Source organism: Oncorhynchus tshawytscha, linkage group LG33, assembly GCF_018296145.1.
Source record: "Oncorhynchus tshawytscha isolate Ot180627B linkage group LG33, Otsh_v2.0, whole genome shotgun sequence".
In the NCBI taxonomy this organism is placed as follows: domain Eukaryota; kingdom Metazoa; phylum Chordata; class Actinopteri; order Salmoniformes; family Salmonidae; genus Oncorhynchus; species Oncorhynchus tshawytscha.
This window is the reverse complement of record NC_056461.1, coordinates 32,541,799-32,557,772: the sequence shown is the minus strand read 5'-3', so window position 1 is coordinate 32,557,772 and position 15,974 is coordinate 32,541,799. Positions and strand designations below refer to the sequence as shown.

At 44.1% G+C, this 15,974-nt stretch overlaps 2 protein-coding genes across 5 annotated transcripts in view; both read right to left on the bottom strand.

Annotated features, from left to right (window-relative positions):
- Positions 1–3,953: 3,953 nt before the first annotated feature.
- ecscr (endothelial cell surface expressed chemotaxis and apoptosis regulator) lies at positions 3,954–7,988 on the bottom strand. Of its 3 annotated transcripts, none has more exons than XM_024397793.2 (11): positions 7,624–7,987; positions 7,265–7,357; positions 6,947–7,063; positions 6,782–6,844; positions 6,477–6,599; positions 5,917–6,048; positions 5,693–5,788; positions 4,804–4,837; positions 4,634–4,704; positions 4,351–4,439; positions 3,954–4,222 (listed from the first exon to the last, which is right to left on the bottom strand). In XM_024397793.2, the coding sequence occupies exons 1-11, from the start codon at positions 7,679–7,681 to the stop codon at positions 4,214–4,216; spliced, it is 885 nt and encodes a 294-aa protein (XP_024253561.1). In that variant the 5' UTR covers positions 7,682–7,987; the 3' UTR covers positions 3,954–4,213. The 3 variants fall into 3 exon arrangements, with proteins under 3 accessions (XP_024253561.1, XP_024253562.1, XP_024253563.1); XM_024397794.2 differs by having other exon boundaries at positions 7,265–7,315; positions 7,624–7,985; XM_024397795.2 differs by lacking the exon at positions 6,782–6,844 and having other exon boundaries at positions 7,624–7,988.
- Positions 7,989–8,435: 447 nt separating this feature from the next.
- Positions 8,436–15,974, bottom strand: part of ppp3ca (protein phosphatase 3, catalytic subunit, alpha isozyme) — an 81,716-nt gene continuing 74,177 nt past the window's right edge. Inside the window, exons 9-14 of one of the 2 annotated variants that reach the window (XM_042311464.1) lie at positions 15,266–15,391; positions 14,912–14,995; positions 14,570–14,654; positions 14,291–14,388; positions 12,479–12,529; positions 8,436–10,322 (exon numbers count right to left, since the gene is read on the bottom strand). In XM_042311464.1, the coding sequence (XP_042167398.1) occupies positions 10,132–10,322; positions 12,479–12,529; positions 14,291–14,388; positions 14,570–14,654; positions 14,912–14,995; positions 15,266–15,391 (635 nt within the window). In that variant the 3' untranslated portion in view covers positions 8,436–10,131. The remainder of the gene's footprint in view (positions 10,323–12,478; positions 12,530–14,290; positions 14,389–14,569; positions 14,655–14,911; positions 14,996–15,265; positions 15,392–15,974) is intronic. The other variant, XM_042311465.1, reaches the window with a different exon arrangement.

Genomic DNA, 15,974 nt, shown 5'->3' with positions numbered 1-15,974 from the left:
TTGGTGATGATCCATCTGCTAGGCGCCGGCCCGCTAGCTTCCTGAACGCCGTGTCTCCCACTTGCATAGTGTAGTAATCAACTACCGAACTGCTCCCTGTTTCATCTATTACTGCTCATTGGACCCTATGATAACTTAGCTACACAGCTGATGCCTGCTGGATAGTTCATTAACACAGTACTTCATTTTGTTTATCTGTCAGCCCCAGCCTCAAACTCAGGCCCTGTGTGTAGCTAACTGACCCTCTTTGCCAGTTACCCATTGTTATCTTAGCTCTCCCAATAAACACTTGTGATTTAAAAAAAATGTTTTACTAGGAAAGTCAGTTAAGAACAAATTCTTATTTTCAATGACGGCCTAGGAACAGTGGGTTAACTGCCTTGTTCAGGGGCACAACGGCAGATTTCTACCTTGTCAGCTCGGGGATTCGATCTTGAAACCTTACTGTTACTTGTCCGGCGCTCTAACCACTAGGCTACTCTGCCGCCCCTGATTGCTTTATGCCTTTCTCTAATGTTAATATGCCTTGTATACTGTTGTTTAGGGCAGCTCTCATTGTTTTATTTTACTGCGGAGCTCCTAGTCCCGCTCAACATGCCTCAGATAGCCCCCTTGTCCCACCCCCCACACATGCGGAGACCGCACCTAGCTTAACTGGCGCCTCCAGAGATGCAACCTCTCTCATAGTCACTCAATGCCTAGGTTTACCCCCACTTTACTCACACCCTATCATACTCTTTTCTGTACCATGTGCCCTGAATCTATCCTACCACACCCAGAATTCTGCTCCTTTTATTCTCTGTTCCCAAAGCACTAGACGACCAGTTCTTATAGCCTTTAGCCGTACCCTCGTCCTACTTCTCATCTGTTCCTCTGGTGATGTAGAGGTTAACCCAGGCCCTGTGTGTCCAGAGGCGCTCTCATTTGTTGACTTCTGCAACCGTAAATGCCTTGGGTTCATGCATGTTAACATCAGAAGCCTCCTCCCTAAGTTTGCTTTATTCACTACTTTAGCACACTCCTCCAACCCTGATGTCCTAGCCGTGACTTCTACTTTTAAAGATACATCTCTCCAGAAATAAGTCCCTCGCTGTTGCCGCTTGTTATAGACCCCACTCAGCTCCCAGCTGTGTCCTGGACACCATATATGAATTGATTGCCCCCATCTATCGTCAGGTGACCTAAATTGGGATATGCTTAACACCCCGACAGTCCTACAATCTAAGCTAGATGCCCTCAATCTCACACAAATTATCAAGGAATCTACCAGGTACAACCCTAAATCCATAAACATGGGCACCCTCATAGATATCATCCTGACCAATACACCTCTGCTGTTTTCAACCAGGATCTTAGCGATCACTGCCTCATTGCCTGCATCCGTTATGGGTCCACGGTCAAACGACCACCCCTCATCACTGTCAAACGCTCCCTAAAAGACTTCTACGAGAAGGCCTTTAAAATTTACCTGGCTAGGGTATCCTGGAAGGATATTGACCTCATCCTGTCAGTAGAGGATGCCTGCTTGTTCTTTAAAAGTGCTTTCCTCACCATTTTAAATAAGCATGCCCCTTTCAAAAAAAATTGAACTAAGAACAGATATAGCCCTTGGTTCACTCCAGACTTGACTGCCTTTGACCAGCACAAAAACACCCTGTGGCATACTGCACTAGCTTCAAATAGTTTCCGCGATATGTACATTTTCAGGGAAGTCAGGAGCCAATACACACGGTCAGGAAAGCAAAGGCTAGCTTTTCCAAACAGAAATTTGCATCCTGCAGCACTAATTCCAAAAAGTTTTGGGACACTGTAAAGTCCATGGAAAATAAGAGTAGCTCCTACCAGCTTCCCACTGCACTGAGACTAGGAAACAATGTCACCACTGATAAATCCACGATAATCGAGAATTTCAATAAGCATTTCTCTACGGCTGGCCATACTTTCCACCTGGCTACCCCAACCCCGGCCAACAGTTCTGCACCCCCCGCAGCAACTGCCCCCCCCCCCCACACACTTCTCATTCACCCAAATCCAGACAGATGATGTTCTGAAAGAGCTGCAAAATCTGGATCCCTACAAATCAGCTGGGCTAGACAATCTGGACCCTCTCTTCTGAAAATTATACGCCACAATTGCTGCAACCCCTATTACTAGTCTGTTCAACCTCTCTTTCGTATCGTCTGAGAATCCTAAAGATTGGAAAGTGGCCGGGGTCATCCCCCTCTTCAAAGGGGGAGACACTCTAGACCAAACTGTTACCGACCTATATCCATCCTGCCCTGCCTTTCTAACATCTTTGAAAGCCAAGTGAACAAACAGATCACAGACGATTTCGATTCCCACCGTACCTTCTCTGCTATGCAATCTGGTTTCCGAGCTGGTCACGGGTGCACCTCAGCCACGCTCAAGGTCCTAAATGATATCATAACCGCCATCGATAAAATACAGTACTGTGCAGCCGTCTTTATCGACCTGGCCAATGCTTTCGACTTTGTCAATGACCGTATTCTTATTTGCAGATTCAACAGTCTTGGTTTCTCAAATGACTGCCTCGCCTGATTCACTAACTACTTCTCAGATAGAGTTCATTGTGTAAAATCGGAGGGCCTGTTGTCCGGACCTCTGGCAGTCTCTATGGGAGTGCCACAGGGTTAAATTCTCAGGCCGACTCTTTTCTCTGTATTTATCAATGATGTCGCTCTTGCTGTGGGTGATTCTTTGATCCACCTTTACACAGACAACACCATTCTGTACACATCTGGCCATCTGGCACATCACAACCTATTTTGGACACTGTGTTAACAACCTCCAAACGAGCTTCAACGACATACAACACTCCTTCTGTGGCCTCCAACTGCTCTTAAATGCAAGTAAAACGAAATGCATGCTCTTCAACTGATCGCTGCCCGCACCCGCCCACCTGACTAGCATCACTACTCTGAACGGTTATGACTTAGAATATGTGGACAACTATAAATACCTAGGTGTCTGGTTAGACTGTAAACTCTCCTTCCAGGCTCACATTAAGCATCTCCAATCCAAAGTTAAATCTAGAATCGGCTTCCTATTTTGCAACAAAGCCTCCTTCACTCATGCTGCCAAACATACCCTCGTAAAACTGATTATCCTACCGATCCTTGACTTTGGCGATGTCATTTACAAAATAGCCTCCAACACTCTACTCAGCAAATTGGATGCAGTCTATCACAGTGCCATCCATTTTGTCATGAAAGCCCCTATATACTACCCACCACTGCGACCTGTATGCTCTCGTTGGCTGGTCCTCGCTACATATTCGTCGCCAAACCCACTGGCTCCAGGTCATCTATAAGTCTTTGCTAGGTAAAGCTCCACCTTATCTCAGCTCACTGGTCACCATAGCAACACCCACCCATAGCACGCACTCCAGCAGGTATATTTCACGGGTCCTTCCCAAAGCCAACACCTCGTTTGGCAGCCTTTCCTTCCAGTTCTCTGCTGCCAATGACTGGAATGAATTGCAAAAATCACTAAAGTTGGTGACTTATCTCCCTCACTAACTTTAAGCGTCAGCTGTCAGAGCAGCTTACTGATTGCTGCAGCTGTACACAGCCCATCTGTAAATAGCCCATCCAACCAACTATCTACCTCATCCCCATATTTGTTTTTGTTTTTCTGCTCTTTTGCACACATAAATTGCAACATTTTAATTACTTCGCCACTATTGGCCTATTTATTGCCTTACCTCCTTACTTCATTTGCACACACTGTATACAGATTTTTCTATTGTGTTATTGACTGTACGTTTGTTTATCCCATGTGTAACTCTGTGTTGTTTTTGTCGCACTGCTTTGCTTTATCTTGGCCAGGTTGCAGTTGTAAATGAGAACTTGCTCTCAACTGGCCTACCTGGTTAAATAAAGGTGAAATAAAATAAATAAATAAAATATATATATGAAACAGAACACACAACATTGTCTCCATAAAGGCAGTTTTGATATCATCACACAAAAACATGGGATATTTGTATTAGAATGGCAACATGTAGACACATCAGACACAATGGTAGGCCTAGTTGTAGCTTAATGTATAATATCTCCACAGCTATGAATTCAGGTGCTGTGTGGACTCCCGGTAACTTGATCTCAGGTGTATAGAACAACCACTGTACTATTTTGTTTGAGTAGTTTGGTGATTTCTGTGTTTTGGAACGGAACATCTAGGGTCTTTATTTTCACACCAGCTGAAAAAAACAACACAATATGTAGTATTAAATTCAAACCATTGGATATTTGCTTTTATCTATTCTCTATAAGAAGTGGTTGTATCCATTGCAGTTAGTGCTGGTGAAGAGTATTTTCCTGAGCCCACCTTGTTGTTCAATAGGTCCCTGTTTTGCTCCTGCTCCTCATAGTCCAGTGTTGTACTGTGAATGGAGGAGACCTGGGGGGAGTCTGTGTCTGGGGAAAAAGAGAGAGATGTTTTAGGCTCACACCATGCTCCCACATGTCTTGTATCACTGTGAATAGCGAGCCCATTTCCCCTCCAATAATCATCAGCAATTATAGCTATTATAAGGAACAAAAACAGAGGCCCCTCAATATTGATTTGGGGACTATTTCAAAGTGAAGCACTACTGTGACATTTTCCCTACCAGTTTCTGTGTTAATGGTCTTCATGGAGATCAAAGTGATGCTCTCTTTTTCTCCACTAAACGTGACATTGCTATGGAGAAAATAGATGAATTACAAACATCAACAGAGACACATTCAGTGTTGTCGTACCCTATCAACACTATGCATGTGTCTACTTTGGTGTGCATACCTTTCAGACACCACAGAATCACTGCTCTTTTTACCTGTGGAACAGAAACTGTGGTGATTCTCTTTGTCTGGCATGTTTGACATGATGTTATTCACTGACTATAACTACTCTCTTCTCAAGCGGGCATGGCCATACCTCTGGAGAAGCCCAGGCATTAACAAGGCATTCTGCCTTATCCCAAGGGTTCTCAGCTAGAAGCGCTGCTTACCGGTGGGACCATGTGAACTGTAATCCAGGCGCTCTGTTTTAATGTTTAGAAACGTCAATAATCATCGCTTTGCGATACACTTTTTTTCTAAACACATGGAACTTATCTTTCATATCAGTGAGAAATAATCTTTCAAATAAATAATATACACTTACTGTAGCAGGTTTGCACAGATGCATACAGCTGTGTGTCTCCAGCTGACAAACTACAGTTCCGCTACACTTCCTTCCAAGTTATGCTTACACACAGATGTTCGGAGCATGCTATATAGCTAATTAGTACGGGTGGTTGTCTCCGTTGTCTGTCTTCCTTAATAAACAAATGCTGTAACATGGGAATATGGCTGTGGGGGAACACTAACCATAACCCTATAAAGCTGTGTGGGAATGTACTTTTTAAAATGTATTATATATAATTTCTCACTGATATGAAACATACATTCCTTATGTTTCCAAAACTGTACCTCAAGCCAAAGTGTGTTAACGTTCAGAACGAGCGTCAGGGCTCTGAACAAAACTTCCCCTGGCCAGAAGATACCGTCATGAATAAACGTTAATGGTAGTTCGCGTCTAAGAAGAGAGATCTTTACAGGTGTTAACATGGATACACATAACATACCTATAGATACTGTTACTCTCATGTATCCATTCTCTCACATGAATGATCATCCTTTACATTTACCTTCCTCCTTGGAGTTGCTGCACTTGTCTTTTAGGTTGACCACTGTTACTAAAACCACCATGATAATGATGAGAATGAGGATTAAAGTCATGACACCTGTAGGGGAGCAACATCACAGACAGAGTTAGTTGTACTCCACCAGAGTATAGGATATTAACATTGCACTGTTACATAACAACGTTTTAATCATCGTCGTCATCATCATCATGTATCGTTAATCATACCAAAGGCAAGCATGGTGAGGCTCTTGCCCGGTGACTGAGTGGGAGGGATGTCTGTGTGTGTCCCTTTGGGTCCTTCAGGGGAAGTCACAGAGGTCGAAGTGGTTGCTGTTGCAGCAGCCGTTGATCCTAAGACTAAACACATAAACAGGCATGTAAGTCAACTTACAGCAAACACTACATGAGAAATGCTCATTTTCAAAGATATTAGGACTAGGAGATTGTTAAACGGCACACATGTAAGGTTGACCGTAAATGCAGCTTGTGATCATAACACACAAGTGACATGGCCAGGTCACAGTTGTAAATGAGAACTTGTTATCAACTAGCTTACCTGGTTAAATAAAGGTGAAATACATGTTTTTTTAAACATGCACTGTGAATGACACATGGCTTCTCCGAATTCCTCACCTCTGTAAAGCACAGCTAGCAAATCAGAATTTCCTGGCTCATGATTTCCGAATACTATCCAATAACAGGATGTGCACACCATTCAGACAAAAGGCACATCAACTTATCATCAGCAGACAGAGGACTAAGACAGACAGAGAAATAGTGTTTACCTGGTCCAGCAGCAGTGTCTTGTGAGGGGGTACTAGGTATTTTAGCCTGAGCAGAGCTTCTGACGTTAGGACACGATAGTCGAGGTGAGGATGTGGGTGACTTATTGTCACAGCTGGCATTTCCTGAAACACGTCCACAATAACATCAACAAAACTCTTACTGCCCTAGGTTTATTGTAGCCCTCTGTTGGTAACACAAGGATTTTGCTACACCCGCAATAACATCTGCTAAATATGTGTATGTGACCAATAACATTGGATTTGATTTTGATTTAGTACAGAATGCTACATTTTCTCTGTATTACCAGGTGAGGCTGTTGATTGATTTGACTGCAGGGCACTGAGGGTTGTCACAAGAGGGTTGTTCCCTAGAAAAACAACAAAATGAATGCAATACTTTCTCTCAGTTCTACTCAAACATTAGCAATGAGAAAACACAGCAGATAAGCCCTATAGAAGACCAGAGTTACCTGGCGGTGAGAGTACTGGGGATGATGTCACATCAGTCATTGGCTGGGCTGTAGTTGGGGTTGTTGCGCTGCCAGCCACATGCATAGTGTTGGATGACAGTGTTGTGGGTGAGGTCACTGTGAGTTGAAACATCTTCATCAAATAACAGTGACCTACATGGTCAGGTGATTCTTGAATTTTGACTACAATATCAGTTTCAGATGATGGTTAAACAGCTCTGGTGATCAAGCAGTTCCCTAGTCAAAATAATTTATCCAACCAAATTAATTAATTCTTGGCCAGAGTCAGAGAGTTACAGCAAACTAAGCCAAACTCACCCATGGGAACCTCTGTCTGGTTGGTCAGATTGATGGCAGATTGGGCTGAAACTGTAACAAACAGCTCTAGTAAGGTCTGGCTTCCTCTGAAAACTACAGTATCAAAACAGCTTTTGTCCTCTGGCTAATTAAACACATCTGATATAATTAAAAAGCACTATATTTAGTCATCTCCTGTTTTTCTAGTGTGATACAGTTAATGTACAACTACAATTTCTATCAAGAGGGAGGAAACTTCTCAAAGTAATACGTTAAAACAATTGGATGTCAAACAGAGAGTTGAAAGACTATTGAAGCAATATCTATGTAAGACTAGTACCCGTAATCTGGTCGCATTGCCTTTATTCATCTAAACCTACCTGTTGGAATGAGGAGAAACACACTCAGCAGAGGGACAGGATACAGAAGCAGATCCATGTCCAAATCCACAGCGTTTCCTCTGTCTGGAGCTTTGCAAATTCCCACTCTGTGTAGGTATTATTGAATGTGTAAAATGTGTGGGGTCACTCAGGGCAAGAGAACCCACTGTCAGGAACGTACTCGAGAGAGTATGGAGTCTCTCTGAGGGTGTCCGTGTGTGGCAGCTGTCTCAACTTGTGGCCTGAGTGTGTGTCTGTGTGTATTTGCCTGTGTTAATGAGAGAGTATGGTTAAGGTCCTGGAAGCGAGATGTTGCCGTCGTGTTGCATAGAGTGGTGGTTAGTAGCTACTTGCCCTCTACTGTGGGTTCAGTGTGAGGTGGGAGTGGTTGCCAGGGCCTGTCTGACGCTGTTCCCAGAGTTTCCTGTGGAAGAATGGCAGGAAGCAGATGGAATGCCCTCATGGAAACAGTAGAGAAAAGCACATTCGCCCACTGTTTGGGATTCAGGTTGACTATGAAAAAGCAGTTCCCTTGAAAACTGTGAAGCTGCCCATTTTACACACACACACACACACACACACACACACACACACACACACACACACACACACACACACACACACACACACACACACACACACACACACACACACACACACACACACACACACACACACACACACACACTTCATCCCACGGAGCATATTGTTTGGGCGCGGCCTAAATTGTGAAAAGGCATCCTATTCCCATCATGTGGCACAATGTGAGAATATATTTCCTATCTATCGATGAGAAACTGGAAGCCACACTATTGGTTCATGCATATTTTATTCAAGAGTAAAAAACGTGATTTGTCCCATAGGGCATGCTTACAATGTGTTTATGAAGTCAAATGGCCCCAAAAAATTACAAGAAAAAATTGTCACAAAATTCATAAAATTCCTTCTTCAAAATAAACCACGTCTAGACCAAACAAGGATCAGAAAACAGTGGAAGGAAAAAATAACCTTAAGCTTAATCGTGAGAATAATACCAATATCATCAAGAATTATAATGAGAATATATTGTTTTCCTTTTAAAAGTAAGTGAGACAGGATTTTCATTGTGTCCAATTTGTTTACATTTGAACAAACCATGCGATCATGCTTTGGCAGCCTGAATGTTGCTTTTCACTGAGTAATATGTTCATTCACACAATTGAACAACTTCTGTACACCAACAGAACAGAAAAAGGCTTCACACCTTAAAAAGAGCATATCTGCCTGTACAGCAAAACAATCAAATTCAATAAATCAAGAGTAATATAAAAAAAAATGAAAAAATAATAATCAAAGGAAGCAAGAATAAAAAATTATAATATATAAAACAAAGGTGAACTTTACAAATAAAATCTGATGAAATAAATAATTCAAGTCTACTATATTGAAACATCACAATTATAATTTCACATATCAATAAGGAACTTAATTGCATGCATCGATGCGTTCCATACCGTGGATGCTGTTAAAAAACGTTGTTTTCGTTATTGTCCATCTTTATAATTCCTTATATATATATATTTTAGATCATTTTTTACTGCAACAGAAGATTTGACGTTCTATGTGCATTCTCTCTTTAGTTACAGGCAGGTGAGAAACAATCAGGTAGAGGGTGACAGAAGGTAGACCCAGTGCTGGGACTGCAGCACCTAAACATGACAGACTGTGGCTTTGGTTGGTGGAGAGGCCACAGTCAAGCCCATGTTCCACCTCTACCCCTTCCCCCGCAGGCTCATGGCATCTTACCACAAAATAAATCAAGAAAGAAGAGTTTTCAGGTAAGATCGCATTGCAAGTAGTAAAATCTACATATTTTTCATTTTCAAATGTCCTTTCTTACAAACAAGATTTAGTATTTTTTTAAATTTGTATTCATTAATACTAGTAGCAAAACATGTTGACTAGCGAGATCATTTCTGTATGAGATGAGATCTTGAATGAAACTCTGATTCGAAATAGTAACATGTGTGTGTGACATGGGTACTGTACAAGAGTGTCTTGTGTCAGACCCCATGAGGACGTACTGTAACAGACATGGGAGAACGCGTGGGACTCCAAACCCTGCCCACTTGGTCTGTGATTGGATTGAGAGAGGGAACAACAAACATGCCCACAGGACCACACCCCTGGCCCTCATCCCAACAGGTTCCCCTACATCCCGCCCCGCTGGCCTCCTCTCCTCCTCCCTGTCCTAAGCTCTGGCCCCACTCCCTTCTGTGCTCAGTTTCCCTTTGTGGGGACCTGGCGTATAAAAAATAAACCACCATACCCATTTGAACGAGATGTAACATTTGATTTGTTTCTCTAATTGGATGAAAGAGCAGCAGGCGGTAGATGCAGATGTTGTGTTGTGTCTGTGGGTGTGTTATGTTATGTCTATATTCTGAGGCCTGATATCACGATTTGGCGATGTCTTGGCGCACAGCAAGGCAGTCACATGGACTCTGGGGCGGGCCGTGGGGCGAAACATCACTGACTGTTGCTGTTGTCATTGTCATTGTCTTCCGTGCCGTTGGCCTCGGACATGTTCATCTTGCCCATGGACTGTCCCACGTGGTTGACCCCGACTCTTCGGGGAGGCATGCGCTCATTGATACGGTCTAGGCCCTTGGCCTCCTCGAAGCTGGCAATCTTATGCTGGGGAGAGAACCCACGGATGGCTGCAGGGAGGACAGGTGGGAGGAGAGAGAGGACATACAGGGGATCAGTATCACTGTATCATGACATCATTTATACATTAGAAACATTGATTTTAAATCCTTTGATATACCTCTTTGTGCACTCTCATAGGAAAATGGTTAAACATAACCTACATTATATGCTTTTTACATAAAATATTATTGGGAAGTAACATATTTTGGCCTGAATGTAATAGGCTTCATTTAGACAGGCAACCCGATTCTGATTCAACACAATTCTGGTCTTTTGACCAATCAGATCAGCTCTGAAAAAAAATCTGCTGTGAAAAGATCTGATGTGATTGATCAAAATATCACCTAATGTTGCAGGCGTAAAAGAAACATACTGGTCTTGAGAAGAAGAAAAAACTGTCGGGGGAGGTTCTCTTCTGCACTGTTCAACCAATCCAGTAAAGGTGGAGCAGGGGTTAAAATGGAGTGTCGCCTTGTTTAACGTCCAAAAGTGGAAGTCGTGTCACAGGCTTTCTTTCCATTTCCCATGGAAATCGGAAGATCCAGTTGTTGGGGACTCGGCAGAGGATAGAAATGGGCTGCCTGTCTAAACGCAGCCTTTGAAAGTGTTTCTATTTTTGCTACGTTCTCATGTCACACAGCAGTTCTCTCCCACGTGGGTTCTCTCTCAGTCAAAGCTAGCATTGTGAATTCAAAGATAATTTGACACAAGTCTAGAAAGACATCTGAACACAGTTTAGAGTAAATAAAGACGAATAGATTTAATTGTGGACAGAGTGATATCTGAAACCTTAAGATATCCACAGGCTCCTCTGAGAGAAATATCTGAGAGAGTGAGTCAACGACACTCAGCCAGCAACTCACAGACAAACAACCACAACTTACAACGTTTACAACAATAGAAACCTCCTTTACTAGAATAGCACATTTGTTTACAACAATAGAACCCTCCTTTACTAGAATAGCACACTTGTTTACAACAAAAGAACCCTCCTATACTAGAATTGCACACTTGTTTACAACAATAGAACCCTTGTTTACTGGAATAGCACACTTGTTTACAACAGTATAACCCTCCTTTACTAGAATAGCACACTTGTTTACAACAATTAGAACCCTCCTTTACTAGAATAGCACACTTGTTTACAACAAAAGAACCCTCCTATACTAGAATAGTACACTTGTTTACAACAATAGAACCCTTGTTTACTAGAATGGCACCCTCCTTTAATAACTTAGACAAACTTCCCCTCGTGGAAAAGCAACCTTGTTTGCTAGAATAGCGCCCTTGTTTACAGGTGTTATAATTATGTATCATGAAGCCAACATGACATTACAGTACCAGTTGCATGACATAATCATGTTGCTCCGTACATCGTCGGAAGAAGAAGCAGCGAGTCATCTCACTCGCTCCTTTTTTCTGGTTCATATACAGACAATGAACTAAGCAGACCAGACCCAGCTGCTAACACATTGGTGCCTATTGGAGAGCCACCCCTTAAGCAGACCGGATCTCTAACCATTTTTTTCAATGGTAAATGGCCTGAGTGGGACATCTTCATTTATTCACTATCTTTGGAGACTCTATTGTTCACATAGATGACACATCATGCTCATGATACCATTCATTTGACTTCATGATGCATACTGTATTTCACCTTAGCGCTCGCCTGTCTCCTGTTCTCCCTGCATGCGATGCATCTTTCAACCAGATGGGGGCGGAAGATAAGCCAAATCCCAAAAAATAAAAGAAGGAATCATGCCTGAGCATAAAATATCCGAAACTATCATGCAGCTCTTGGTAGCACCTCACTTTGCATGGCTTAAATTACTTGCATACAATAACAAATCCATGTGTTTATATTTATATGTAAGGTATCAATCTTGATCAAACTTCGAAAAGGCTTTGTTTTTCCTGAGCACACCATGTAATTCATGTAAAATCCATCTCTTGATCCTTACATCATAACTGATATAGTTGAGATATCTTGTAATCAAGATACTGCAAAGTTCTGTGCTACCCATTCTAAATCCAACTGTCCCCCTGATAAGTTGTTAAATGCAGGCTGAATATGTACTACTATTGTAACTGATGGGTAGTTGACCCAATGCATGTCCTGCAGGCCAGCCTGCTGATAGGGGTGGGGTGGGGGACACAGCTTTACCTTCTCCATCCTCAGTTTCTGTGTCGATTGCTTCAATGGCCTCGGTGGTGGCTGGGGGGGAAAGGAGGGGAGCGAGTTACTTCTGACAAAGCCATGCAGAATGCAGAATGCAGCCCCCGGCGGTAGGTAGGCAGCTAGCTAGAGACCAGCAAGAGACCAGGCAGTGAGAGACGCATGTACCGCAGCAACACAGCCAGACTGAGTGGCCAGAGGCCTGGGGAACACCCCAGGGCTGGGCTTGAGAGACTCTGGAGGGCCACAGGACCTGACTGAACTCGGGTAACATTGTGGGAGGCATCCAGAATTTCAAAGGTCAACTCAATGGGAGTAAACACAGGTGAGGTGAGACAACTGGTGAGGTGAGATGGTGAGACGACTGTTGAGGTGAGATGGTGAGACGACTGTTGAGGTGAGATGGTGAGACGACTGGTGAGGTGAGATGGTGAGACGACTGTTGAGGTGAAACGGTGAGATGACTGGCGAGGTGAGACGGTGAGATGATTGGCGAGGTGAGACGGTGAGAAGATTGGCGAGGTGAGACGGTGAGATGATTGGCGAGGTGAGATCGTGAGACGACTGGCGAGGTGAGACGACTGGTGAAGTGAGACGGTGAGACAGTGAGACAGTGAGACGATTGGCGAGGTGAGACGACTGGTGAGGTGAGACGATTGGCGAAGTGAGACGATTGGCGAGGTGAGACGACTGGCGAGGTGAGATGACTGGCGAGGTGAGATGATGAGATGACATGACATGACGAGATGACTGGTGAGATGAGATGACAAGCTGACTGGTGAGGTGAGATGACGAGGTAACTGGTGAGGTGACTGTTGAGGTGACTGGTGAGATGACGAGATGACTGTTGAGGTGAGATGAAGAGATGACTGGTGAGGTGAAGAGATGACTGGTGAGATGACGAGATGAAGAGATGACTGGTGAGATGAAGAGATGACTGGTGAGATGACGAGATGACTGGTGAGGTGAGATGACGAGATGACTGGTGAGGTGAGATCATGAGGTGACTGGTGAGGTGAGATGATGAGATGACTGGTGAGGTGAGACGACTGGTGAGGTGACGAGATGACTGGTGAGGTGAGATGAAGAGATGACTGGTGAGGTGAGATGAAGAGATGACTGGTGAGGTGAGATGATGAGGTGAGACGACTGGTGAGATGACGAGATGACTGGTGAGGTGAGATGAAGAGATGACTGGTGAGATGACGAGATGACTGGTGAGATGACGAGATGACTGGTGAGGTGAGATGAAGAGATTACTGGTGAGATGACGAGATTACTTTTGAGGTGAGATGAAGAGATGACTGGTGAGATGACGAGATGACTGGTGAGATGACTGGTGAGGTGAGATGAAGAGATGACTGGTGATGTGAGATGACGAGATGACTGGTGAGGTGACTGGTGAGGTGAGGTGACTAGTGAGGTGAGGTGACTGGTGAGGTGAGATGACTGGTGAGGTGAGATGAGATGACTGGTGAGGTGAGATGAGGTGACTGGTGAGGTGAGATGACTGGTGAGGTGAGATGACTGGTGAGGTGAGATGACTGTCTCTCTCTCTAGTGTCAGCTGTAGTTAAAGGGCGCAGAATCTGCAGGCCTCCAGAGTCAAGGGTCGCTGCCTAAACCTGGGTCAGAAACAAAGGGACCAGAGGACGAATACGAAGACAAAGACCCACGGAGAGAGGGAGAGCGACGGAGACTGTGACAAAGAGAAGAGTCACAGTGATAGAAAGAGGAACGGACAGACAGTGAGGGAATGGAGGGAGGGATAGAACAGCCCTGGCCTGGGCCTCGTCCTCACCACTCTGTAGGGTCTGTTTGCCCCCGGAGAGCACACCGCTGGGCAGCATGCCAGTAGGCGTCAGACCCTTCAGCGTCAACACGTTCTCACTCTCCTCCCTGCAGGACACACGGAACAGCACCACACACAAGTCAGAGGACATCCACAATGGTCACTCCTGTATGCTTCTACTGTATATCCACTCTATTATAATAACTCTATGCTCAGTATTAGAGATGTGCTCATGTGCAACAGCTACAGTAGAAGGCTGATGTGAGGCGAGGTGGAGAACGTTTTCACCGAAGCACTTTGAACATCGTGGCCATTTTCCCAATGGCGCGGATTTTGTTCCTGATCACCTCCTTCCGAGCTGCAGCTGCGTTGGCTAGAAAGAGACAACACTCATTTTCAGATATCAGGAGTGAGTCTATGGGCCACATTGAAATGATCCATTTATATTCTTTACTGGTAATTCAATGAGCCCCTCATAACAAATAAACACCCAGAGGACATATCGTCTACGAATACCATAATAGTACGTGCTTTTACTTGTTTATAGGGACCCACTGTATGCCAGGGAGAGGAGTGTGAGACACTGCAGTTCTAATGGGCTCTTAACAGTACTGTATACCAGTGACTCACCATCTAAGATCTCTTGGTCGTCTCCGTCGTTCATGAGCTCGTCGTCAGAGCAGATGCTCAACACATTCACCAGCATCTCTGTGACTGGAGAGAGGTCAAAAGCTATTAGAGGAGGGTGCTGCTGTACATATTTGTTTACGATAAAATGTAGCAAGAGGGTAAATCGGTCATCTCCGAGCCCATCAGTCAGAGAACATGGATGTGTCCTGTGGAATGTTTGTCTAGACTAGCAAATGAAGACGACTCTCAGCACTCAACTCAATTGAATGATTAAAATGATTAAAACAGTACAGTAGAGTCATCATTACACATAGACATGGTCTACTAAGGATTGGGAAAGGGTGGTAGTGGTACCTTTCTCCCCCACAAACGGCAGGGACCAGGTGAACACGTCCATGAAGTTGGGCAGCCAGTAGGGATGAGGGGAGCAGTTGAACTGCCGGATGTTCATCACGTTGTTTTCATACTTCAGTACTGCAGCTGTGGAGGGGAATGTAAACATAAAAATGTCTGCATCTACAAGGATACACACATACTACACAAAACATAGTAGGTTTACAGAAAGAACACAGTAAGAAACATCCATCAGCGTGTGGAGCACATCACGCTGTACATCACTGAGGGATACATTCATCACGCTGTACATCACTGAGGGATACATTCATCACGCTGTACATCACTGAGGGATACATTCATCACGCTGTACATCACTGAGGGATACATTCATCACGCTGTACATCACTGAGGGATACATTCATCACGCTGTACATCACTGAGGGATACATTCATCACGCTGTACATCACTGAGGGATACATTCATCACGCTGTACATCACTGAGGGATACATTCATCACGCCGTACATCACTGAGGGATACATTCATCACGCCATCACTGTACATCACTGAGGGATACATTCATCACGCTGTGCATCACTGAGGGATACATTCATCACGCTGTACATCACTGAGGGATACATTCATCACGCTGTACATCACTGAGGGATACATTCATCACGCTGTACATCACTGAGGGATACATTCATCACGCTGTACATCACTGAGG